The sequence below is a fragment of the Lycium barbarum genome, chromosome 8 (assembly GCF_019175385.1).
Source record: "Lycium barbarum isolate Lr01 chromosome 8, ASM1917538v2, whole genome shotgun sequence".
Lineage (NCBI taxonomy): Eukaryota > Viridiplantae > Streptophyta > Magnoliopsida > Solanales > Solanaceae > Lycium > Lycium barbarum.
In genome coordinates, this window is record NC_083344.1 from 108,910,237 (window position 1) to 108,937,056 (window position 26,820).

The 26,820-nt window shown below is 36.5% G+C and overlaps 1 protein-coding gene and 1 pseudogene across 1 annotated transcript; one reads left to right on the forward strand and one right to left on the reverse strand.

Annotated features, from left to right (window-relative positions):
* Positions 1-15,111: 15,111 nt before the first annotated feature.
* On the forward strand, positions 15,112-16,025 carry LOC132605258 (dirigent protein 22-like). The gene has a single exon (XM_060318462.1). It carries the CDS (start codon positions 15,303-15,305, stop codon positions 15,885-15,887), a length of 585 nt encoding a protein of 194 aa, XP_060174445.1. The 5' UTR covers positions 15,112-15,302; the 3' UTR covers positions 15,888-16,025.
* Positions 16,026-23,243: 7,218 nt separating this feature from the next.
* Positions 23,244-24,305, reverse strand: LOC132605259 (dirigent protein 22-like; annotated as a pseudogene).
* Between the last annotated feature and the right edge of the window lie 2,515 nt (positions 24,306-26,820).

Below are 26,820 nucleotides of genomic sequence, written 5' to 3' on the forward strand. Positions count from 1 at the left end.
CTTCAAAAGAGTCTGTACGGACTAAAGCAGGCTCCAAGACAGTGGTATTTAAAGTTTGACAGCTTTATGAAGAAAGCTGATTTTTCAAAGTGCGAGGCAGATCACTGCTGTTACTTCAAAAAATTTGAAGACTCGTACATGATACTGCTACTCTATGTCGACGACATGCTAATCGTAGGAGCAAACTTACAAGAGATTGATCGGTTGAAAAAATGGTTATCGGAAGAGTTTGCAATGAAGGATTTGGGAGCTGCAAAGCAAATCCTTGGGATGAGAATCGACCGAAGCAAGGAGGGCATCAAACTCTCACAAGAAGAATATGTGAGGAAAGTTATCAAAAGGTTTAACATGCATGATGCCAAGCCAGTCAGCACTCCCTTGGCTGGACACTTTCGGTTGTCAAAGGATCAGTCGCCGACTACCGAGGATGAGAAGAAGCAGATGGACAAGATACCTTATGCATCTGCAATCGGTAGTCTTATGTATGCAATGATATGTACAAGGCCAGACATTGCACATGCAGTGGGAGTTGTCAGCCGATTTATGAGCAATCCGGGAAAGCAACACTGGGAGGCTGTGAAGTGGATATTCAGATATCTGAAAGGCAGCTCGAGTTCAGCTCTGTATTTCCGAAAATCAAAAACAAGATTGCAAGGGTATGTTGATGCTGACAACGGTGGTGATATTGATAGCAGAAAGAGCACATCCGGGTATGTTTACACCTTCGGAGGTACTGCAATCTCTTGGGTTTCCAAGTTGCAAAAGATAGTAGCTCTCTTTAGTTGTGAGGCTGAGTACGTTGCTGTGACGGAGGCCACAAAGGAAATGATGTGGCTACAATCTTTTCTGCGGGAATTGGATCAGGACCACGAGGGAAGTGTGCTATATTGTGATAGCCAAAGTGCCATTCATTTGGCAAAGAACTCGGTCTACCATGCTCGAACGAAGCACATACAACTCCGGTACCATTTCATTAGATCAGCTTTGGAAGATGGAGCGCTAGTGCTTGAGAAGATCGCAGGGAGTCAGAATCCAGCAGACATGCTGACAAAGGCAGTGACGATAGACAAACTGAAGCTATGCTCAGCTTCAGTTGGCCTGCACGAAGTATGAAACTAGGAAAGAGCTGCTGCATCGATCAAAGTGTGAAGACAAATTAAAATTAGTCTTCAAGTGGGAGATTTGTTGGGTGTGGAATTGGCCAAACAAGTCAATTCTTTTGTTCACATAGTCGTGATGTAAGCGCTTACCTCATGATAGTCGTGATGTAAGCGCTTACCTCATCATAGGAAATTCATTCCTATAAATAGGTAGCTTATGGTTCATTTGTAAGACATCATTAAGATCATTTGCTATACACATCCCAAGAGAGAAAAAATCTAAGAGAAATACTCTTAGTGAAAGGCCTAAGTAAGAGAAGGTCTTTGAGAGAATTTTCTGTGGTAAAATTCTTGAGTGTAATTGGGATTGGGGTTGTGAGGTTGAGTGTTGTAAACACTTGTAATATTTCTTCTTTAATAAGATCTGCAGCAGCAACGTGGACGTAGCTCTCACATTGAGGGTGAACCACTATAAATCTGTGTGTGCTATTTATTCTTCGCTTACATCACGGCGTAAGTAGGTTCTGTCTAAGGAGGTTGGTATTTAAGTGGTCCAGCTGTGACCCTCCAATCTTTCCTGGGAACCTGCTTACAAAGGTCGGATTTGGGATTTAAATCCTAACATGATAAAATACTCTCAAGTAACGATCCAATGTATCTCACGATTTTACAACTAAGAGCGAGTCTATGTAATAGATAATGATTTATAAGCTCTCATTGAAAGTCTTCCAACCAAATTAATGAATTTCACTCTAAGCTTTTCCAAGCCTTAGAGTGTGATATTAAGCATAATCAATTTAACCCCAAGTTAACTATCCCATTTCTAGTTCAAGTTATTAATAGATGAGATTTAAAGCCCCAAATCCTTACTATTTACTCTTTTCCTAACTCGGACTTTCATTTCCAAGAAAAGCCAAGGTAAAAAGGCACACTTAATGTTTTGTTGTAGGCTATGCGTCTACCAAATAATGTATGAGGCACCTAGTTGTGCACCAGTTCCCTTATGCAATGCAGTACAAGAATCAACACAAGATTTTTTACGTGGAAATCTCCTTTCTCAAGGAATTAAAAACCATGACCTACCCGAGTAGGATTTCAACTCCACTAACCGAGCAACTCAGGTTACAACTCTAATGCAACTATGCTAACTTTAGCCTAGTGTACCACTCAAGAGCTTGTGGAAGAAACCTTGAGAATTTAGAACACTTACAAACAACTTCTTTAGCTTCTTTTGATTGAAGAGCAAGTTTACGGTTTAAGCACAAAAGACCAAAGATTTACAACAACCTAAAGAACATAGACTAAACTCATATCAGTAGCTGATTCTTCAGCTTGAAAGTAACTTTGTTTTTTAGAGATCTTGAGAACTTGTGTCAGTAGCTTAGCACGATTTAGATTGGGCTTTCAAGTCTACTCAATATATTTCCATCATGTTATATATATATATATATATATATATATATATATATATATATATATATATATATATATATATATATATATATAGTGGAAGACCACTCTTCAATTTTGACCTAAAGCATGGGCCAACTCACATTACAGCAAATGGCTCGGTGTCACGACCCAAACAGTCGTGAGTGGCACCCACACAAATCACCTAGTGGACGAACCATCTACTTGACCAACCATCCAAAAGATTACCACATTATTTAGCCAATTTTTAAAACATTCAAGGATATAACAGATATAAAAAAATCTCCAAATGTCTAGTCATGCTATAGATAAATAAAATGTGGAAATCTAACTATTACAACCTCAAAATCCAAAAGTCATCATACAAGGACTCTAAAACATAACTGTCTAAAGAATGAATAATTGCCTAAAAATAATATAAATGTCTGAAATGAAATAGATATCTAAAATAAGAAAGATCATAAGGCGACCTGGCATGGATAAGAGCTCATCCTCGAATCTGGCGGAAATTGGCCTCATACTAAATATAAGGTCTCGTAGATATCTTTGGATCACAATCTACACTCAAAAGAATGCAGTAAGGTAGTATCAGTACAAATACTATGTACTGGTAGAAATCATAGGCCGAGTAAGATTAGTATCATGCGTACAATCACAAAATCAATAAAATAGACAGATAGGCACAATAGCACATAACCACACGAAGCCATCAACAAGAATCATCCAACACCAAAATATCAGCCAACACAGGGATAAGATAAATCCACACAATTAGAATTCAATAAGATTAACTAGACCCATGTAGTCACCAAACACAATCGTAAATCACAAATTATCTTAACTCTATCACATATCCGTACACACATACTAAATGGAAGTATCTGACCCATTAGCCATGACCTACAGGGGACCCATGGTGTCCATATACTACTCGCTCCGGAACTGACCTCGGATAACGAGCTCATAATTAGGCCACATCCTCACCCCCTATCAAATGTGTCTTTTTATATTTATAAAATCTTTCTCATCACAATGTATTTTCGTTCCACAGTCAATAATAAATGTGAATAATCAAAATCAATATCAGGGAACACAAGTCACCATGTCACAAGTCATCAAGACTTAAGTATTAATTCATCAATAACATGAATAAGGGATTTCACCAAGACAACAAGAAGAGTATTTATGAATTCCTTCTTTATCATTTCATCACATAATTAATCAATCACTATCAACTGTAGCGACTACCAACCACACTTTATGTCTGAAGCCCTAATCATGCTTCTCCTGTCAATTTCGTAACACATACAATCAACTAATCAAAGTCTAAATCAAGTATACCGTAACCTACCTCAAAGCCGAACTGGAATAAAGCAGTCACTCTGCAATATCTTTCCCCTTTCACAAAGCTTTCGCACATTCAAAGTCTAGAAATATAGCGCTACATGAGTATCCGAATCATCCACTCAAACAATACAACAATTGGGGAAAAGAACCAACTACATTCTACCTTTTTCAGTTGGGTGAACTACCACTAAGCGTGAATTCATTATAAAATCAACCCCAAACCATCATACTATTCCCATTCATGGGTTTCTAATTAATTCGACCCTTTTACAAGCAGTTTTTATGCCAAAGTTATCATCTTTATGAAACCCTAGGTCTCATTCAACAAGTTCCACCATTAATAGACAAGTTCTCATCCTAGGAAGTGATAATCTATACTCCTAGATGATTAAACAGCAATAAAATCAAAAACCCATTGATTAATCAAGGGTTTCTTAAGTTCTAGGGTTTTATCCCTTTCATTCACCATTAACGAACCTTTAACTAATCCTGGAATCTAACATGATGATGGAATTAACAAAGTCAAGGGTTAAGACTTACCTTTCAATAGTACTCTATCCATAGCCTTAGAATTTCGCCACAACAATTCTTAGAAACTGTTTTGGGTGTTATGTGGGGAATTGATTCGGAATAAAGAATATAAAATGCTGATTTTGCCTTGCGTAGACTGCTGCAGCGGTCAAATCCTCCCTGCAGCAATCTCGCTATAGCGGTAAAGCTCTTGTTATGGTGGACCTCATTAATGTCCCGCTTCCCCGTGACAGCGACCCTCTCCTCGCTACGACAGACCCGCTACAGCGGCCCATCACCCGCTGCAGAGGTCCATTTTGACAAGTAGCTCGGGTTTTTGCACCAGTTTTCACTCAAAAATTCCAACACCAATACAAGTCCCTACAGACGCAAACAAAATATGCACAGATACATAAAAACACACTACATACCCACCAGCGGCCTCGGAATTCCCAACGCAGGTCTAGTTTTCTAAGTCACCCCCTATAATGACCTAGCGGGTTGTTACACTTAGATTTACAGCTGTCTCTGCCGACAGTGCAAGGTACACAGAGAGCAGGTTATAGACCAAGTCTCTATCTGGTTCTGAAACATTTTGACAATCATCAAAACACGAATGCACTTGGAATATCATGTTTGCAACCACTAAATAACATTAAAGCTTAAAGAGTAAATAGAGAAACATTAACCCACTTCATTAGAAATAAAAATCGTTTAATACATAAGCAAAACAAGATATTCAATCCAAATTTTAACAATGTATACTTCCATAAACAAGGTTCAAGAATTAAAATTAAATACTACAAACTAAAATATTCAATACATAGCAAGAGTTGAAGAAATGGGTAAAGAATTTCTCATTGTTTGCCTTCAAATCTTCAAACCCTAGGTGTGGTTGGTGTTTCTTGCTCCTAAGCTTCAAAGAGTTAGCCAAAGATGAAAATAATGTCCTCCAAGTCTTGCTTTTGTCGACCCAACTATTTCAAGTCAAACTATGACAAAATTTATCACGCCCCAAATCTGGAGAGGCGTGGCCGGCACTCGGTGCCATACTCGGCCCGAGCGAACCACTCTGAATTTGCAACTCTAGATGGGTAGCCCTCAACTTAGGTCGATATGGCCTACCTGCACACACACAATACCAACAAGCCGGCAAGGCTAACTGGATATATATAAACACTGGTTATCTCATCTGAACTGGGCATACACACCCAAAACATATACATACAACTGAGCAAGCCAACAAGGCTACTAATATCGCACAAAGCCAACAATACCAAAATAGACATCTATAAGCCAGCAAAACTATCACACTTACACACTCTATACAGGACTCATCTACATGACTTTAAGAAAAGCACAACTGTATCATGGTCGGGACAGGGCCCAACCTACCCATCCAATCTGTAGTCACAAAAGAAAGACTCCAAAATACCTCACAACTCCAAACAAAGAGAGCTCACCAATCAGCTTATATCAGGTCCTGCCTAATGGGGAGGTCTATCAGTCTATATATCTGTACCTGTAGCATGAATGCAACGCCCCCCTGCAAAAGGGACGTCAGTACGAAATAATATACCGAGTATGTAAGGCAATAGATAACTAAAACTGAAACTAAACTAAAAACTTAATAATCTGAAGCTGCATGAATGTCTCACCTGACCTGTCTCATACGAAATGCAATATAATACTATCATATATCTCACTGACCAAGTAGCCAGGCAACTGTAAAATCTCATTGACCCGTCGGCTAGGAAAATCTGTCTCACTGACCCGTCGGCCAGGCAATACTGTCTCATTGACCAAGAGACCAGGCTAAATAAAATGTCTCACTGACCAAGTGGCCAGGCCAAATAAAATGTCTTACTGACCAAGTGGCCAGGCTAAAGGAGATGTCTCATTGACCAAGTGGCCATGCTATATTTACTCTTAGATCATCTCTTATATTTACTGCAGTACTCTAGATTACAAATCTGATGTCATATGTGCTTCTTAGTCAAATGGTAAGAATGATGCTCTCTCGCCATTGTGTTATTTTGAGTCCCGCAATAGTGGGGACACATACTTAGCCTCGACATCCCCACTCTGTCTTTTGTTATCTCCAAGGATGGTGCTCTTTTAACTGGGATTTATCTTAGAGCTATTATGGGATAGGGTCGTTGCACTGTCTTTCTGTGCTTCTGCTATTGAGGGAAATTCTGCAATACTTTGGGTCTCGATTTATGTAATCATCTCGGTCTAATAATTAGACTTCTGGTTGTTAAGTAAACTTAAGCTGCCTTTTAATTTGCGCCTCACGGCATTAGCTACCTTAAAGCTTTCTAGTTGCAGCCTGGATACTTGACTTATCTTAATTCCCACACATCGTGGGACTTCTTGTAACTCATATGATCTCGAATATCACTCTTAATTCAGTTTCTCCGTTCATTAGCCAAAATAGATGCCACTCATTTGTGGAATACATACAATATTCTAATGAGACTTTAATTAAAGATCACATTTTCTATAACATTGGGTTCAAGTCTCTATACTTAATATAAGTCTTCTCTCTTCTTTTCTCGGCTAGTCTTTCATTGTAGTAGACCCTCTGATATTTGTAAAACTGTGGTCCATTATTTTGTATACCTGACTCAATGATTCTTCTCGCCTATAATTATCCTTAGTTGCTTACATTTGTGCCCTTATGCTTATAGGGTTACTTTTGAACTCAAATTCTAATTGTCTGCCTCTTCTGTAGGTCCAATAGCATTCTCCGCTACTTCTATACACTCATCTAATACAACTCCTATCTAAACACTTCTCGAGGAATATGATCTTATTTGCGAGACTGAATTTCATACGCTGGGGTTCACTATGCTATTCTGCATAATCTGATGATTTACCTGTGGTCTCTTGTTTGGCTATAACTAGGCTCCTCATAAATCAACTACTAACCATTTTTCGATTTGCTCTCGTATTTATGCTTCAGGTAACCTTCCATATATTCTACTTTTATCTATAGGGTCTGGCTAAATATAACCTCATTCGTTTCACCTTTTGATACATTCTTTCTCACCATTCTATATTTAGATGGACACTTAATCCCGGCTTACCTCTTTATCTTCGGCGTCTTGTCACATTTTCATTGACCTTTAAAGGTTACTCTTCTGTCACCCATTTTATTATTTCTGGAACGCGGTCTCTGTAATTATCTCGACGCCAAGAATTATTGAAATCCCTCAGGTTCCTAATTCCTATGTGGTTATCTTGTTTACTATCCCATACTGATTTTCGTTACCCCGGGAATCTAACTTAGCCTTTTGATAATCTTGCTGGAGTCTCCAATTCATTTCTCGAAATATGGGTATAACCGTATGGCTTATGCTCTCTTATGACCTCAAGATCCGTCTTCTCTTGTCTCTTCATGTACTTGGCCATGAACTTCATCATCTTGCCACATTCTGACTTACCATTATACGCCGATTTATCTCATTTTACTCGTGACGCTTCACTTATCCTCCTATTATCCTCTTACTAATGCTCCCATCTCTTACTTTATTCTAAAAACTTCAACAAGGCACTCTATCACCTTTAGCTCCCCACGCTTCATCCCACTTTGTTCTTCTGGACACCCAATATTTTCCTTTACTGGGAACGGGAACCAACTAAGATTAGTACTTATCCCTTCTAGGATTCAAATACCTAGCTTCAATAATTTGGTAATCATATTTGACTGTACTGTTCTAGAGTACACCACCGTAATGCCTCGTAATAGGAATGTTTATCACGTTCACAATATCACTCAAAAATGTCACCCAGTACTAATAATATGTCCACAGTTCGGGGTCATTCTAACCCCAGGTAGATCCTAAAATCCCGTCCTTCTCTTAAGATATATTTGTTAGTTCTCATGAAGCATATCTGAAATAAGTGCAGCTAATTGTACGTACCTCTATTACAGTTAGAAGGGGACTCACAATGCTTATATTTCCTTTCCTCTTTTGCCTGCTGAAGCTTATACTTTTACCTTCTGATACTCTCATAGCCTCTTATTCGGAAGGTGTGTTAGATATCCCCATCTTAGTGTCTTAAGCATGAAATTTGCTCATCTGATATACACATCCTGATAGGACCTCAAATTTGCTACATCAATTAGAACTCTCTCTGCTAGTGCTCGTACCTGCTGATGTATTAGCTGTAATCTTTCTGATTGCAAGCATCTCTGTTTATCAATAACAAACATAAATCCTAACTCAAACTCTTATGACTCAGCTCTACGACTCGATTTGGATTTGAAAGAAGGGTAACAGACTCCCAAATGCCCCGTAGCTTCCTGTTTATATAATATGGTGCACAACACACTTATAAACAAGATCTTACTAGACACGGCTTGTAGACTTCCTAGGACGGAACTGCTCTGCTACCAAGTCTGTCACGCCCCAAATCTGGAGAGGCGTGGCCGGCACCTGGTGCCACACTCGGCCCGAGCGAACCACTCTGAATCTGCAACTTTGGAGGGGTAGCCCTCAACTTAGGCCGGTAGGGCCTACCTGCACACAGACAATACTAATAAGCCGGCAAGGGCACAAACTGGATATATATATATATATATATATATATATGAACACTGGCTATCTCATCTGAATTGGGCATACACACCCAAAACATATACATACAACTGGGCATACACACCCAAAACATATACATACAACTGGGCAAGCCAATGAGGCTACTACGATCGCACAAAGCCAACAGTACCAAAATAGACATATACAAGCCGGCAAGGCTATCACACTGACACGCTAGATATAGGACTCGTCTAGAAGCCTTTAAGGAAAGTATAACTGTATCATTGTAGAGACAGGGCCCGGGCCTACTCATCCAATCTGTAGTCACAAAAGAAAGACTCCAAAAGATCTGGCAACTCCGAATAGAAGGAGCTCACCGATCAGCTGGTATCAGGTCCTGCCTAATGCGAAGATCTATCGGTCTCGAAATAATGTACCGAGTATATAAGGCAATAGATAACTGAAACTGAACTGAAAACGTAATAATCTGGAGGCTAAAGAATCCCTGAATGTCTCACCTGACCTGTCTCATATGAAATGCAATATAATACTATCATATATCTCACTGACCAAGTGGCCAGGCAACTGTAAAATCTCACTGACTCGTCGGCCAGGCAATACTCTCTCATTGACCAAGAGGACAGGCTAAATAAAATGTCTCACTGACCAAGTGGCCGGGCTAAATAAAATGTCTCACTGACCAAGTGGCCAGGCTAAAGAAAAATATTTATATGTAAATATCATGTGTAAACTGAAATATATGGAGATGTCAACATGTCTCTTTCTGACTCTTCTATAACAATGAACTAAGGAGCGGATAGAAATCCCTCGGAAGATACAATACCACATCTAGAAACGTTACACCTCTATGACAGCTCTAAACAATAATTCTCTTTCTTTAAGATTCGATAAGCACTTATTATCTACGGATCATGCCAAGAAAAGAAGGGAAAGCCATTACATACCTCAAGTCGCCAATATGAACCAACAACGAACTCGTCATAACGTTTATGCCAATCCTATAACAAGGGAATGCGTATATGAACTTAGATGACGCTAGTATATCACGCATACCATATGATAATTCGATTTTAAAATGAAACGGACAACATTTCTCCTATTTCATGACCATCACAATACAATCAACAAGACCAACAAATGCAACTACAACCTTTTCCGATCTTTCTTAGACTCAAATCACCAACAATGCAAAGATATACCCGTACCATCCGGATATACACTTATATACAATGACACTATATACTTTCTTCCTTCAAATTAAAAAAACCATAACCACACTAAATCCACCAAATTCTAGCCACATCACCACTTAAAAAATTACCAAACAGTCCATACAACAACATCAAAACAAGATTCCCTACTATTAATTGCGTATTTCTCATCCAACAATTTAGTTATGATCTGGACGAATTTAAATATATTTAGGAGAAGAAAATTCTTAACTTATACACTAAGAACTACTCTTTTCCACTTTACTTCACTTCGGAGAAAGCCTGGATTCAATAATGAAATAAAACGGGACAACTAGATCGAAGCGATGAGCAAAACCCGTATGTTGTTCTTGAGAAGAACTAAATTTTTCTTGGTTGATGTGAAGAAAATGCTATTGTTTTACCATGTACACGTTGTTGCTCTTAAAGGTATTGAACCACAATGCTTCTTGTTAAAGAAAATAGGGTAAAGACATAAATTGACCCTTAAACTATACCCCAAAAGTCATTTTCACACTTTAATTATACGGGCGACCTATTACACACCTAATATATGAAAAAGTGATATTATTTAACCCCTGAGAGCTAATGTGGCATAAAATATAAAAATAATTTTAAAAAATGCGCGTTTTGTTGATTTTTTTTGGCTAAATATACATATTTTAGGATCCCTCTCCCCCTCCCCCCACCCCCCTCTTCTTCATCTTCACAACATCACTGCCACACCAGACCACCCCAACCAACCAAAACCTTCATATTTTTCATTTAACCACCACATCCCAACCCCTCCTCCACCCTCACGCCACCTCCACCTCCAGCACCTTCTTCTTCTACATTTCACCACTGCCATGCCCCTCATTTTCTTCTTCACTTCCACCTACGTCGGAGCTCCGACGAGCTCGTCTCCGGCATTTACTGTTTCTGTTTTTTTTTTCACCATGAACATTCCCAATTGATATTACTTGACAAGCAATTGTTGATTACCAATTTTGACTAACAAATCACCAACAAACAAAAATTTCAGATTCAAAATTGGTAACCCAACAACATTTTCGACTACCCATTTCAAATTTAAGAATGTGTAATGGTTTCAACTTATGGAAATAATTTGTAATTTATCGGCAATGATGATTTGCGTAATAATTCTAAGAGAAAGAATATTAGAATGAGAGATTGGAATGTGGTAGAAGATTGACGGTGGGTGGTCTGGGTGCTGGCGAGCGGTAGTGCGGCGGTGCAGAAATGAAGAAGGAGGATTTGGGGGGGTGGGGGTGGGGGCATAAAAAATGAAGTAGAAGAAGGAGAGTCTGAGGGTGGGGGCGGCGTGACGATGGTGCTGGTGGTGTGAAGGATTTGGGGGGTAGGGGGGGGGGGGGAGTGAAATGAAAAAGAAGAGGGAAAATTAGCTTTTAAATTTTTTAATTTTGTTAATAAAGTAAAAAAAGCAAAATTGTGAAAGAATAAATGACATGTTGCTGATGTGTCGCGCGCGTGTGGTACACTTCCACACCTGAGACTGGTTATATGTGCATCAGAGGTTAAATAATATCACTTTTTCATATATTAGGTGTGTAATAGATCGCCCGTATAATTTAAGTGTAAAAATGACCTTTGGGGTATAGTTTAAGGATCAATTTATGTCTTTTGCCAAGAAAATATAATTATCCTTTTTTGGCTTTACACGTGTGGTTCTATGGTGCATACCTTGATATTAATCACCAAGGTGCACCACTTATGTAATGAATGGTAAGTTGCTGCCACCTATCATGATCACATGGGTATGTCCCCAAAATATATCAAACAATCCCAAATAATTTACTTACTCCCACTACAATCTCGCCTCTTAATTAATTATATGCATAATTAATTTCTTGATTTCAATTTACTTAAATAACAATCATTCAACACTTACGTATACTCATTACCATAGCCATGTAATGTGGCACTAGTTCATAGCCTTTTTTGGCACATACAAAATTAATTCCAATCATCGTCGGTACACTCTTAAGTCTTAAATCATTCCGGGACTTCATCCTTTTATTCACCACGCTCTTTATTTGCATATTTGAATATGACCAAAATTCTCCGGGTCTCAGGTTTACTTATATATGTTGAGCGGTTCAAATCATAGCCCGAAAATGCAGGGTATTTTATCGATGAAACTTATACTCTTCGATTCGGTTAACCTCTAACCTTCACAACACTTACTTATCGCTTGTCAAACATATCATAAATACTTATAACCTCAAAAATAATCTTGTTCTTGAACTTATGTCGATTAACTTACGACAAATGCAACGTAAAAAAGCACCGGATGTAACAAAAACAAACCGCAAAGTTTCAGATTTGCAGTTCTGGCCGTTTTTGCATTTTTGCCCACTTTTTTCATTCTCTACAATTTGGCCTCTTTTTGACTTGTTTTCACTTAGTTTCTTTTTCGGTCACTTCTAAATCACATAAACTTGTAAAACATGAATAAATGACATTAAATGCACTATTTTATCAATTAAACATAACAAAAATTTAAGCATAAAAAAGAGATAAGTTGGTAAAAATACCAACTTATCACTAAATCAATAAGATTATAGGGGATGGAAATTTAGAATTTGCGGTAGTTTAATCTTCCACAATTTTCGACGAGGAATGTTGAAATTCGTCAGAAATAATCCCTGACAAAAAAAATATATAATTGATTGGGTCGTTGCAGGTCCTGAAAATCTCTATGATGATTTTAGCAACCCAGCTTAGGATTACGATCAAATATCCTTCAATGATGACGTCTTGTTATTTCATATGTAGAGCACTTGAAATAATACTTGTCACATGTAATCGTAGTTAACTATAGCAAAAATTACATTGTTTCACGATATTGTTTTTATAAATAATAATCGTTATTCAAGTACAAATTTAAAGTCATAGACATTTTAAGCACTATATTTCTTAAGATAATTTTACTGTGGCTAAATTGTAGGTTAAATAAAGGCAATACAATAATTATCACTAGTTATTTATACTATTAGTGACAAAAATTAAGGACACAAACAAATTCAAATTTTATGACTTATTATATTTTACAAAATTTAACTACAAATTCTAACTGTAGCTATTTTTAAAACATAGTTTTTGTGACTGACTTCTTTTCGTATTCAAAGTTTTAACTAAATTAAGACAGATCATAATTATTTGTCACAAATTGTGTACAATATTAATGAGAAACATAATTATAACTTTATCTCTGTGGCTAATGATACTCCATAAATGCCGCCAATTAATTTTTGGGGGGAAATATTATTATGCCGCTAATTTTGATTACATACTTTTAGTGACAACATTTTTTGCTATACAAATTTAAACGAATTTGAAGACAATTAATGATTTGTTACAAATTGTCAACAAAATTACCGACGAAGCTAATCGTAACCAATATCCTCAAATCCGTGGCTAAAGATACCCGATAATTGGCGCCAAAGTTTACTAGAAATATTATTATGTCGCTAATTTGACTGCATACTTTTAGTGACGAAAACTTTTCGTATCCAAACTTAAACGAATTTACAGATAAATAATAGGTTGTCACAAATTGTCATCAAAATTGGCGACGAAACTGATCCTCACCAATATCCTCAAATTAGTGCTTAAAATTACCCGATAATTGGCGCCAAAGTTTACATAATTTGTCGAGAAATATTATTATGTCGCTAATTTGATTGCATACTTTTAGTGACGAAAATTTTTCGTATCCAAACGTAAACGAGTTTAAAGACAAATAATGGTTTGTCACGAATTGTCAACAAAATTGGAGACTAAATTGATAGTCACCAATATCCTCAAATTCGTGGCTATAATTACCCGATAATTGGATCCAAAATTTACACCATTTCACTACAAATATTATTATGTTGCTAATTTGATTACATACTTTTATTGACGAAACCTTTTCGTATTCAAACTTAAACAAATTTAAAGACAAATAATTGTTTGTCACAAATTGTCAACAAAATTAGCAATGAAACTGATCGTCACCAATATCCTCAAATTCATGGCGAAAAGATCCCGAAATTTACACTATTTCTCTACAAATATTATTGTGTCGCTAATTTGATTACATACTTTTAGTGACGAAACATTTTAGTACCCAAACTTAAAGGAATTTAAAGACAAATAACAGTTTGTCACAAATTGACATCAAAATTAGCTACGAAACTAATCGTCACCAATATTCTCAAATTCATGGCTAAAACTACCCGATAATTGGCGCCAATTCACTTTTTTGGTGGGAAAGCTTTGTAGACAAAACAATAACTATGAAGTTTTTTGTCACTAAAAGTATGTGACTCATGCATTTGACAACGAAATGTAATTTTTGTCATGAAAAGTGCATAATTAGTGACAGATTTTCGACCGTAGCTAAAAAATTTGTGGTTAAATATCACATTTGTTGTCGTGACTTCCTTCTAAAAAAAATTCCTATGCATAGCTCGACCCGAAACCTTCAAATTAAGGGAGGAGCATTCATATGCTGGACCATATCCTTTGATGATGGTGCGGTACCCAACAATTCTAACACTTGGACCGGAGACTTTGACGCGTGTTTAGTACGATAGAAAACGTTTTACAGAAATTATTTTTTGATGTCGGAAAATATAGTTCGCTAAAAGGGAATCAATAATTTTATTTTCATTTTTAGGTGGAATAATCATTTTTCTTTGCAGCTATTTTGACTCATACTCTACTAATCAAACACGTAAATGTTATCATCAATTCTTCGTACTTCAGATTTTTATCAAAGCATGATTTGCTAACTTATGATAATTCATACAGTAATAAATGTTTTCCCCAAATATATTATTCACTTCCCAACCAATATCAAAAAAAATATTTTTATTCCAAAATATAAGTCATGAAACTTTACCAAACACATTAGGCTGGAATTTTAGGTTCTTCGAGGAAAGTATTTGCGCACTGCAACCACACAAAAGAAATAGAAGAGTCAAACTTGACGTCCAACAACTCCCACGAAATGGGAAATCAAGAAACTAACTCCATTTTCTTCTTTCTAAAGTCATCCTCCCCCTCTCTATATATTTATTGACGACACATAAAATTCTAGAGAAATCAAACGCACAAACAAAGACATGGGAAAGCTAAACTCAGTTCTATTGCTTTGCTATATTACAATTGCCACATTATTGTCAATTCCAGTAGCACATTGCAATATTGCTCAAGGACCTAAAGCAGTAGACCAATGGTTCCAAAATCTTGCCCATGCAAAACCAAAAATGACCAAACTTCACTTCTACTTTCACGATATAGTTAGTGGCAAAAACCCAACTGCTGTACCAATTGCCAAGGCCAATTCCACGTCACATTCGCCTACGAGTTTTGGCCTGTTGGCAGTGTTAGACGATCGATTGACAAGTGGACCTGAGGTCAATTCAACGACTATTGGTCGAGCTCAAGGAATTGTGGGTGCAGCTTCTCTTGATGAATTTAGTTTATTGATGGGTCTTAATTTTGTGTTTACACATGGAAAATACAATGGCAGTACACTTAGTCTTTTGGGACGTAACACGGTTTTGAATGAATATAGAGAGATGCCGATTGTTGGTGGTTCGGGTGTTTTCAGGCTAGCTAGAGGTGTCGCGACCGCAAAGACGTATGTTTTGAGGAATAATGGTGATGCTATTGTTGAGTATAATGTTGTAGTAATGCATTATTGAGCGTTATGTATGTTGGCCGGCCATGGAATTGCTAATTTTGTTTTGTTTTATCTTTTTTTTCTTCTGAATTTTCTCATATGTACGTTTCTTTTTTCATTCTAATGTTCGTATAATTTGATAGCAGGTTGAGTAAATTAATTTTCATGATCAGGCGAGAAATAAATATAGTTATGACAATAATTTATGTTATTGTGAGATACCATAACCAAAGTTTCAAAACGGTTCGCTGCGTTCAAAAGTTGCAAGAAGTTCATTCAGCTTTCATACTCTATTTAGAGGAAGAAGAAATTGTCTCGTGATTTCGGTTATAAGGATCATAGATTTTCAGATAAAACATATACTCCCTTTGAACTTTCGGCACATATCAAAAGTAATCTTAGCTATGACATTATGATTATAAGAACATGTATTCATTTAAGGGGTAAAATGAAATATTTAATATTAAAAAAATTCAAAAAATAGAATAACAGAAATATGTGTTTTTCAAAACGGACTGGAAAATGAAAGCGTTATATAAAATGAAATATGTGAGTAATACTCCCTCCGTCCCAATTTACATGAGGGTTCACCTATTTGGGGAGTCAAATAATTTTTTCTTTGACTACGATTTTTTCAACCTCTTTTAAATATATTGTGAATTAGTAATTATTAATTATGTAAACTTATAATATCTTTTATATATGTAGTTTTCAAATATGTAAATTTTATAATAAAATACTGAAAGAATTTATATTTGAAATATCAGTCGAAGAAGAATTATTTGACTCCCCAAATTTGTTAACCCTCAATTGGGACAGAGAGAGTAATATATTCCAAATATCAATGTGTAATTAGGTTAATGGTCGTCAAATATAACTTCTAACAACTTACGCAACTTGCAAGGATCATGTTTGCTCACCTAAACTCTGGATGTAACTTTCAGTGTCAACTGTTTTAAAAGTAAAAAATACCCACTCCAAAAACAGATTCCAAATTTCCACTTTTGCAAAAGTGCTCTCAAAATGGGACCGTCACTATTGCTTTTAATGTTCATTTTACAGTATACTTATGGTCCACTTGCTTTACGTGACAAGTATAATCATTAATTCCTGATCGAAAGAGAGCAAAATAAAAGATAGTGCGTTAGGTAGTCCTATCTAAACAGCTGCATATAAAAAAATAAAATAAAATAAAATCTAAACAGCTGCAGCTATATACGGTTGCTTTAGTATTTTCCTTGTTGATGTGCTTATAATTTATACATATACTATTAGTTATATGAGTTTTTAAATTGCATAAACATCGGATTAATTTTATATATAAATAACATACTTCCTAACTAGCTATCAACGTGGTATGAGTTATGCAAAAATTAATTCATGAATAAGTTATCTCTTTACTAGCTACCAAACGTGGTATGAGTTATACAGAAATTAATACATGAATAAGATGTCTCTTTACTAGCTGTCGAACGATCCTTAATGGCCTAAGTTGTTTAGAAATTGTAAACCTACACCCACTCACTGTATATTCAACAATTGAACTAATTAAACTTGTTAATTACTTGAACAACTTGCTGAATTATTCCAGGAATAGAAAAGTATTCCTACTTTCTTGTAAGGGTTAATGTCAATTGGCTTCTGCTAGAAAAAATCTTTTTCTTTAACAGGTTGAACACTCCTTTTATATTTGCACCACATGAGCACCTATTATTCTACGAGAACTTTGACACCACGAATTCCATAAATAGGAACACTTGCACATCGTGAACTTTACGTTGGTTCTAGAACTCATTGACAAGTTCTCTCCAATGACATATTTTCAGATTTGCTTATATCAAGGTACATAAAGTATTAGATCGAGTTGGTGCTATAATTTCTTTTCGAGTTTAATTTTAATAACAATAATACTTTCTCTATCCCACTTAATGTGACAGTTTTCGGTTTCTAAAATTTAATTTTTTAAATTTTGACAGTGTGTTTGAACATAGAGTATTTAAATTTCTTGAAATAAAATTTACATAATTGAAAACTACGTAAAAAGTATTACAAGTCTCCATAATTAATAATTTGAAATATTTAAAAAGCATATATACACAAAAATTACAGTAAAAAAACATCTAGTTTAACTCTCAAAAATAAAAAGTGTAACATAAATTGGGACGGAGAGAGTAACCAATAATGTAAAGCTCTCTTAATAAGAGGTTTCTTGCAACTACCGGAACAGTTTGTCAAGGTTTGATATGAGAAGATGGATGTCATGCCATTTGTATATTACTAGAAAATATCAATTTTATGACAAGTGCAATGTTGTTCCAGGGCATTTGAGGCATTTATCACTTTCAGAAAGTCAATACTTATTATTTATTTTTTAAAATTTATGTCATTCTTCTTTTTAATTTGTCTTCAACTAATGTCATCTTAATATGTTTAAAAATAATATAATTTTGATTTTGCTCTTACTGTTAGCGCTGAAACGATAAAAACACAGTAATTAATGTGGTTCGAATTGATGTGATCCTAGTCCACGGAGAATGGCCGACACTTTTATTAATATCAAGGGAGAAAGTAAGTTACAAGATTAAATACTCTTAGGTTCTATGTTCTGTCCTACTTAATAAATCCTAGCTAGCATGTATTTATACTACTAGGTCTCCTTTCCTAGAAAGGATCTAAATCCCAATAACACTCGAAAACCAATAAAGAAAAAAGTTTCCTTTTATTTCTTTCCTCTTTTGAGTAGGAATTGGCTTGAATATCTTCTCAACTTTTTGAATATCTTCTCAACTTCACAATCTCCACTTTGAGATGAATTCAAGTTTCCATATGAACGTCATTTAGTCCAATGTCTCTAAGCCTACGTGAGCTAACTCCGTGTAGGAAATAACAGACACTAACCGAAACCTTGTACATACTAGTAGCTCTACCTTGCTCTACCGTTCTCCATCCTGACGCATCAGTTGATGCGAACTTCTGACAAATTCATACAATGATTGAACTTAACAAGAGGAACCACCTTGGTCAACATATCCGCTGCGTTGTCCTTTGTGTCAACCTTCAAGACCTTAATTGTGCCTTGTTCAACAACGTCACGAATAAAATGAAATCTGATATCAATGTGTTTAGTGCAATCATGAAATCTTTGATTTTTTTATCAACTCTGGCTATCACATTTTAGGGTTGGTTCATGTTGAACCCTACTCAATTCTGACACCAAACCTTTCAACCATATAGCCTCCTTTACTGCTTCTGCTGCTACTATATATTCAGCTTCTGTTGTGGATAAAACAACTATAGACTGGAGAGTTGCCTTCCAACTTATGGCACTACCTGCAAGAGTAAAGATATAGCCCGTTGTTGATCTCCTTCTATCAAGATCACCTGCAAAATCAGAATCCACATAACCAAGGGCCGAGAAGCCTTCATTTCTCATCCTACAAAAAGTTAGACCAATATTCGAAGAACCTTTAAGATATCTCAATATCCACTTAATTGCTTCCCAATGTGTCTTACCCGGATTATCCATGAATCGACTTACCCATGAGGTAACCCCGATGCCGGAGTCAAAGTATCTCAGCACTATCTGGCAACCCAAATGCCGGAGTCAGAAGGCCCGGAAGGACACCTCAGACATCAACTATAAAAAAATAATACACCCAGTGGAGACCGAATGGAGGGTAGAACCATTGAAAATAAAGATGTATCCGGGAGCGAGTCCGTCCCAGATGATCTTTTCCGGGCACACATCTTGCAATTTATGAAAGACATCACTGATAAGATGAATAAAAACGTTAAGGAAGCGAAAAAGATCGCAAAGGAGTTTCACGCCCGCATGGATCAAATCCCGATGGCTTTGTTGGTCCTTGAGGGTTGGGATGAGAAAAAGTATATTCAGTTAGCTTACAAACCAGAAGTTGCCCTGGAGTTGCTCCAAAGAGATTTATGATGCCGGACATCCCTAAGTATGACGGGACGACAGATTCGCATAAGCACATAACGACCTACACCATAGTTGTCAATGGAAATGATTTGAAATCGATAAGATCGAATCAGTCTTAATCAAGCAGTTCAGCGAGACATTGGCTAAAGCGCCCTTAACTTGGTATTCTCTTTTACCCGAACACTCTACTGATTCATTTATTATGCTCGCAGATATGTTCATAAAAGCACATGCTGGGGCCCGGAAGGTGTGAACGCGAAAGACAGACATATTTTGCTTTTCGCAAGGGGAATCTGAACAGCTCAGGGACTTCGTCACCCAGTTCCAGAAGGAGCGGATGTTGTTGCCCGCGGTTCCGGACGAATGGGTCGCCGAAGCTTTATTGGGGGGCTCAACCCTCTAAGTTCGGATGCTTCATGTAAACTCAAAGAAAATTTGCTAGACTTCCAAGCAACAACATGGAAAGATGTTCACAATTGGTATACGTCGAAGATTTGAGTAGAAGATGATCAGGTAAATATACTGACGTCTTTTACGGCTCGGAGTCAAGGTCAACTGAACTTTGACCAGAGATATTTCAGACATCGGTTTGAATCATATAGATGAGGGACCACGGACTGACTAGAGGCAGGAACGTTTCCGAGCGAGTCGCCAGAAAAAAACTTACATGAAGAACAGTAATGTCTATGAACATTCTGGAAGAGCAGAGCACAGTCACATGCAATCGCCCGGTACCGGAGGAAAGAAGTTTGAAGGTCAAGTTTTAGTGTCCGGGTCCTCACGCTCAAGCACCAGGAAAACTACTCTAATAGTGTAAAGGGAGGGCCGTGGCACTGGGGGCTGTCGTATGAAAACAGTGGAAACTATCACAATAAGTACCGGATGCATCTGAAGATAACCCCAGAACGATTAAACAAAAAAAAAGGCAATATGCCCAAAGGCATCATATACGTAGGAGATACCGGAGATAGCCCGAATTGGCTTTGGAATAAAGAAAAGGGCTAGGGACTGCTAGACCAGTCCCGAGAAAAGTAGGAAGAAAAATCGTCTAGACTCATTAGAAGTAAGCACGGTTGAAAATCTCTGGCAATGTGTCTTTTGTCGCTTTTAGAAAACCTTCGTATATACAAAGTTGTAAGCACTTGTATACGTTTAAGGAATAGAATGAAGCAAAGCTTGCCTATGTTAAACATTCACGTATATGTCCGAATGAAACAAAATCATCCTTAGATTTGCTCACCCTTAAAAGCAAATAAGGATTACAAATCCGAACAATTGTGTCAAGATAAACAGGCGACGTCCTCTTTATAAGCACTATAAACATAAGGGCTCTCTCTTATAAAGCCGTCCAGTTAAATAGCTAAGAGGCCGGATGCTTTATTTTCCGATCGTGAAGTTAACCGGAGTAATATGTTTCTGGACTTCACAATAACCAGAAGTTGAAAATTCCTGGTTATTAACATTCCGGTCTCTAAGGCTGTGAGGTTATAAAAGTTTCGGGTACAACTAAAAATCCAAGAATCAAAACTCAAGGAAAAGTTTCGGGTACAACTAAAAACCCAAGAGTCAAAACTCAAAGATCAAAAATTCCGAGTGAACACTAAAAACCCGAGATCAAGCTTTTTGTGGTGGTGGTACTTTTTCAACACCAACCGGCAGTTGACAGTAGAAAAACCAGTGGTAGAATAGTCATCTGAATCCCCAAGTCCTGCACTCATTATTCCCTTCGCCCGATTTTTGTCGCATTTGTGTTTTTCTGGCAAAGTTTTTAATGAGGCAGTCGCAGGGGTGATTACATGACTTTCCGACAAGAAAGGTAAAATCTTCCACTTCCGATCACATCTCAGCGAGTAACCGAAAAGTGGGGGCACTATCTGTATAGTGCAAAATCCATAGACATTAAGTTGATGTATCAAAAGATGACACGTGGCGATGGTGGCAGGTCAGATTCGAGTCAGCAAGCGAATAGCTCCGGGAAAGCATACGACACTCTGGAGAAGTAATTTGGTAACCGCTATCAGAGACAAAAACTATAAGGGGCTCGAAGAAGCATGCCAACTCACCGGTCAAACGTTATTCAATGCACAACCGTACCCCCAAGATTCTTCCAGCCTTTATTATCCTTTATCACCTCTTAATTACCTTTTATTGCAGCATTAATATTGGTAATTAAGGGGGAATGATTTGTTGATCATGTACCCCATAGCTCTAGTGATATAGGATCTCATTCTTTTGTAAGGGATCTGAAAACTAATAGAAAATAAATACTCTTAAAGCAGTATTTTTGGTCTTGATTGTTCTTAAGAGGGCTTTGACGTATAGCTTTTCCGGATACGCCAGCTCATCATTTCGTCAAGGCTCAGGCTATTACTTTAAATTCCTTTAGCTTTCTTTATAATTATCTTGTTTAATTTTACATATTACTCCCTCTGTTTCAATTTATGTGAACATATTTCCTTATTAGTCTGTGCCAAAAAGAATGACCTCTTTTTATATTTGGAAACAATTTACCTTTATGCAATGATTTATAGCCACACAAAGTATATGTGACTCATTTAACACCACAAGTTTAAAAGTTTTCTCTACTTTCTTAAACTCCGTGCCCAATCAAATGGGTTCACATAATTTGAAACGGAGGGAGTATCTTATTATTTTGGTCGTATTGATCCACGTGTCCTGGACCACATTTACAAATTCAACTGTACCGATTTATGGATAAACAATTTTCTTTTTTGATGGGCTTATAACTTATATACATGTTACTAGTTATGCGAGTTTTTAAATTGCAAACCTAGCGTCGAATTAATTTTATATATGAATTACTGACTTCCTAACTAGCAACCAAACGTGGTATAAGTAATGCAGAAATTAATCCATGAATAAGGTGTTTTTTTATTAGCTACCAAATATGATATAATCTATGCAGAAATAAGATGTCTTTTTAATAGCTATCATGGCCAAGTTGTTGCATGTTTGGAAATTGTAAACCTGCACCCACTCGCTGTATATTCAACATTCAACATACATGCTGAACTAATTAAACTTGTTAATTACTTAAACAACTTCCTGAATTATTCCAGGAATAGAAAAGTATTCCTACTTTCCTGTAGGGTTAATGTCAATTGGCTTCCGCTAGGAAAAAAAAAAATCTTTTTCTTTAACAGGTCGAATACTCCTTTATATTTGCACCACTGGTGTCGGTGAGCACCTATTTTTCTACGAGAACTTTGACTGCTTGATTTCCACAAACAAGGACATCTGTACCTCGTGGACTTTACGTTGGTTCTACAACTCATTGACAAGTTCTCACCAACAACATATATTCAGATTTGCATTATATCAAGGAACATAAAGTAAAAGTTAGTTCCATAAACATATCCAAGAAAGTGGCTGATTTGTAACAAAAGCATCTTAATCAAAGGCTTAATTTCATTGATGACCAATACGCATCTTTATTCTAAAGACAAAATAGAGGAAAGCGTGTTAATCAAAGGCTCTATTTCATTGATCAGTATGCATCTTTATTCTAATGACAAAATAAAGAAACTATAGAAGTATTTAAATATAATGAACCGGAAATTACAAATTACAAATCAAATATCAAAAAGCAAAAGCATCAAATGTCATTATGCAGGACTACAACACTATACTCAACAATAGCATCCCCACTGGTTGTATTAATCCAATATGTCTTCGCGGTGGCGATTCCCTGAGCCAACCGGAAAATTCCAGAACCACCAACGATCGTCATCTCACGATACTTTTGCAATGCTGGATTCCTGCCAAGTACACTCAGTGTGCTACCATTGTATTTGCCTGTTGTGAACACAAAGTTCATGGTCATAAGGCGGCAAACTTCATTTTGATCAGCTGCACCATAAATCCCTTGGGCCCGGCCCACTATTGTTGAATTGGGCTCGGGTCCAACTGTTAGTGGATCGTCAATCATAGCAACAAACCCAAAGAATGTTGGGGATTTGGCAGTCATATTGGACTGGGCTATTTGAATTGCAGTTGGATTGAGTATCGTGGAAATAGAAATGAAACTTGGTCACCTTTTGCTTCGTGTTAGGAAGTTGGGGATTTATTAGTAGTCGTGTTGGGCTGGACTATTGAAATTGCAGTTGGATTCTTCCCACTAACAATGTCGTGAAAATAGAAATGAAATTTAGTTACCTTTTTGTTTTGCATGTGGAAGCTTCTCGAACCATTTTTCAACAGCTTTGGGTCCTAATTCAACCCCTTGAACCATTTGCAGAGCCATAACAATAAAGAAAATAAATAGAACTAGACTTGTTTTTTCCATCTTTTGATCTCACTAAATTAGTTATTTGAGAAAGAATGCTTTGCAGATACAAGGATATGATCAGTACATATATGGTGAGAATAGGAGTTGGTATGTCTGAAAAAATAAAAGAAAAAAAAGGATAGGTTCTTGTTCGTTCAGAGTATAATATAGAAGTTGTTAGTTAGTTGACTTTTAATTTTGTACCTAATTCAGGGAATCATTTAAATTCGGAAAGGAGAAATAAAAGAAAGGAACGAAGAATGCACATGGCAATTATATTTTTGTATAGTCAGAGATTTGTAACGACAAACACTACTAAACTTACAAGTCTGCTTAAAACGAGCTCTTCCACAAAACTTACAAGGTTCTAAACCTTCGTCATCCTTATAGTATAACATGCATCCATTTTCACAACAATCAATTCTCATCGACGAGAGTCCTAACTTAGACACTAGACTCTTTGCCTTATAGTAATTTTCAGGTATTTCTAAATTCGGGTCAACTAATTCATGTATAAGGCCAATCACAGCATCCATTGCACCTTGAGGGACATTCCAATCTGCTTTGATGCTTAATAATCTAACAGCAATAGACAATTGAGAGTGGGGACTCCCGTCATATAAAGGCTGACTAGCCTTTTTCAATTGTTCAAAAAAACGACTAGCTTCTTCATTTGGAGCTTCTTCACCATGGTTACCGGATTCAAAATCAGAATGCATCCCATAAGCATCTTGAACCATGTCGTGCATTCTAGAATTTTTGGAAATTAGGTTCCACCGCCCTACTACTTTCACCAACAACAAAGTCTTGAAATCTACTAAAACTACTATTCATTTCTCCATGACTAGTCCACACTGTATAATCTTTTTGAAAGCCGTCTTTATAGAGATGAAGCCTAACAATCTCTGGATTCTCGTAATTCCTACATTGACATTTCACGCAAGGGCACCTAACCAAGCCATGACTTAGAAAAGTTTCAAGTGTCATTGCATAGCCAACAAAAGCATTGACACCGTCTACAAATTCTTGCCTCATCCCCCTTCGGTTTTCGTTTGTCCTATTATACATCCAATTACGAGATTCCATCTACACAAATAACACCAAATTTGAAATTGTTACGGAACAAATTCAATGTTTAATTTAATTCAATGTTCAAAACCCAAATCACCAGTTGCCCTAATTAGCAAATTAAAGCTTCAGACTAGCAAAAACTAACTAGGACAATTTAATCTAAGAAAACTTCAAAATTAATTATCATTTATTTACCTTTTCCATCCTTTACCGACTAATATTTTTGGAATAGTAAAGAACGTCATGATTCTGGACTTATTTTTGAATTTTCATAAAGAAAAGAATCATAGCCTGTAGACTACTTCGGTACTCCATTCTTTGCTTTACAATTCAACAACTTTAATATCCTTCATTAATTATTTTCTTTTTATATTTCTTTTTTTTTTTGTCAAAGTCCTACACGAACTTTACTAATATGACAAAATGGTCTACTGTTTTGGCCAATTAATGATGCCATCATGCCCCAAATAAAGTTGTACAAAACAATGGAAGACAAAAGACAGCAACATAACAATTACGGTGTTTCTAATCCCAAATTACATGATAAAAGACAGCAACATAACAATTACGGTGTTTCTAATTCCAAGTTACGTGACGAAAGATAGCAAGATAACAGTTACAGTGTTTCTAATTCCAAATTACATTAAGCATCAATTCAACAATTAAAATAGAGAAAGCACATTTTGAGATAGGAAAATACACACCAGAAAGTTTTAGGAGGTTGTCTACTAATTAAGCGTCAAAGCTGTCAATAGAGGCAGCAGCACAATGATCTCCTAAATCAAGCACAAACAACTTCAACTGAAATGACAACTAAAATAAAGGAAAGACTGGGTCAATTCCAGCCAAGGCTTTAACATTTTAGTAAGAGTTAACTAGGGGTGGGCATAATTACCGAAAATCGAAAAACCGGACCGAACCGAATTAATTCGGTTTTTCGGGTTTTCGGTTCGGGTTCGGTTTCAATTTTCAAAAATTTCGGGATTCGGTTCGGTGTTCGGGGTTTAGTATTCGGGTTTTCGGTTTAAACCGAAATATTATGTGTTAGCCCAAAAATATTAAATAGTTAGGCCCATGCCCACTAAATTTAAGTCCAAAATAAATAAAACCCAAGCCCACTTTCATTATCAGATTTTAGATAAGTACAAAAATAAAAAAAAGCCCACTTTCATAATTTCATTTCATTGTTTTGTTACTTTTGTATCAAACCTAAGTACCTAACGTATCCACATCCACCATTCCATCTTCATTCTTCCATCTTCAGTTCTTCTTCTTCAAACATCTCATTTAATTTTCCCATCACTATTTCTCTCTCTCTCTCTCTCAAGAACTTTCAGTTTCAGTGGCCTAATATTGTTCTTCATTTTCAAGAACATAAAAAAACATGTTCTTTTCATCTGCCTAATTAATTTACTCAATAATCTGTAAGTATTAGCATTTTTTATTCATTCTTTAGTGTTTTATTCATTTGGGGTTCTTCCATTTTTGTTCCTCTGCTAATGCATTAAGCTTTTTTTAACATTTAAAAAAAAAATATTTTTCTTGTTGGGTCTTTGTTTACTTTGCTGGTGAGTAAAAGAAATGTTCTTTTCTCAATTAAAAGCCTTGATTTTTGCTTCTTAAGCATGTTAATTAAGGAAAGTTCCTGTCTTTATT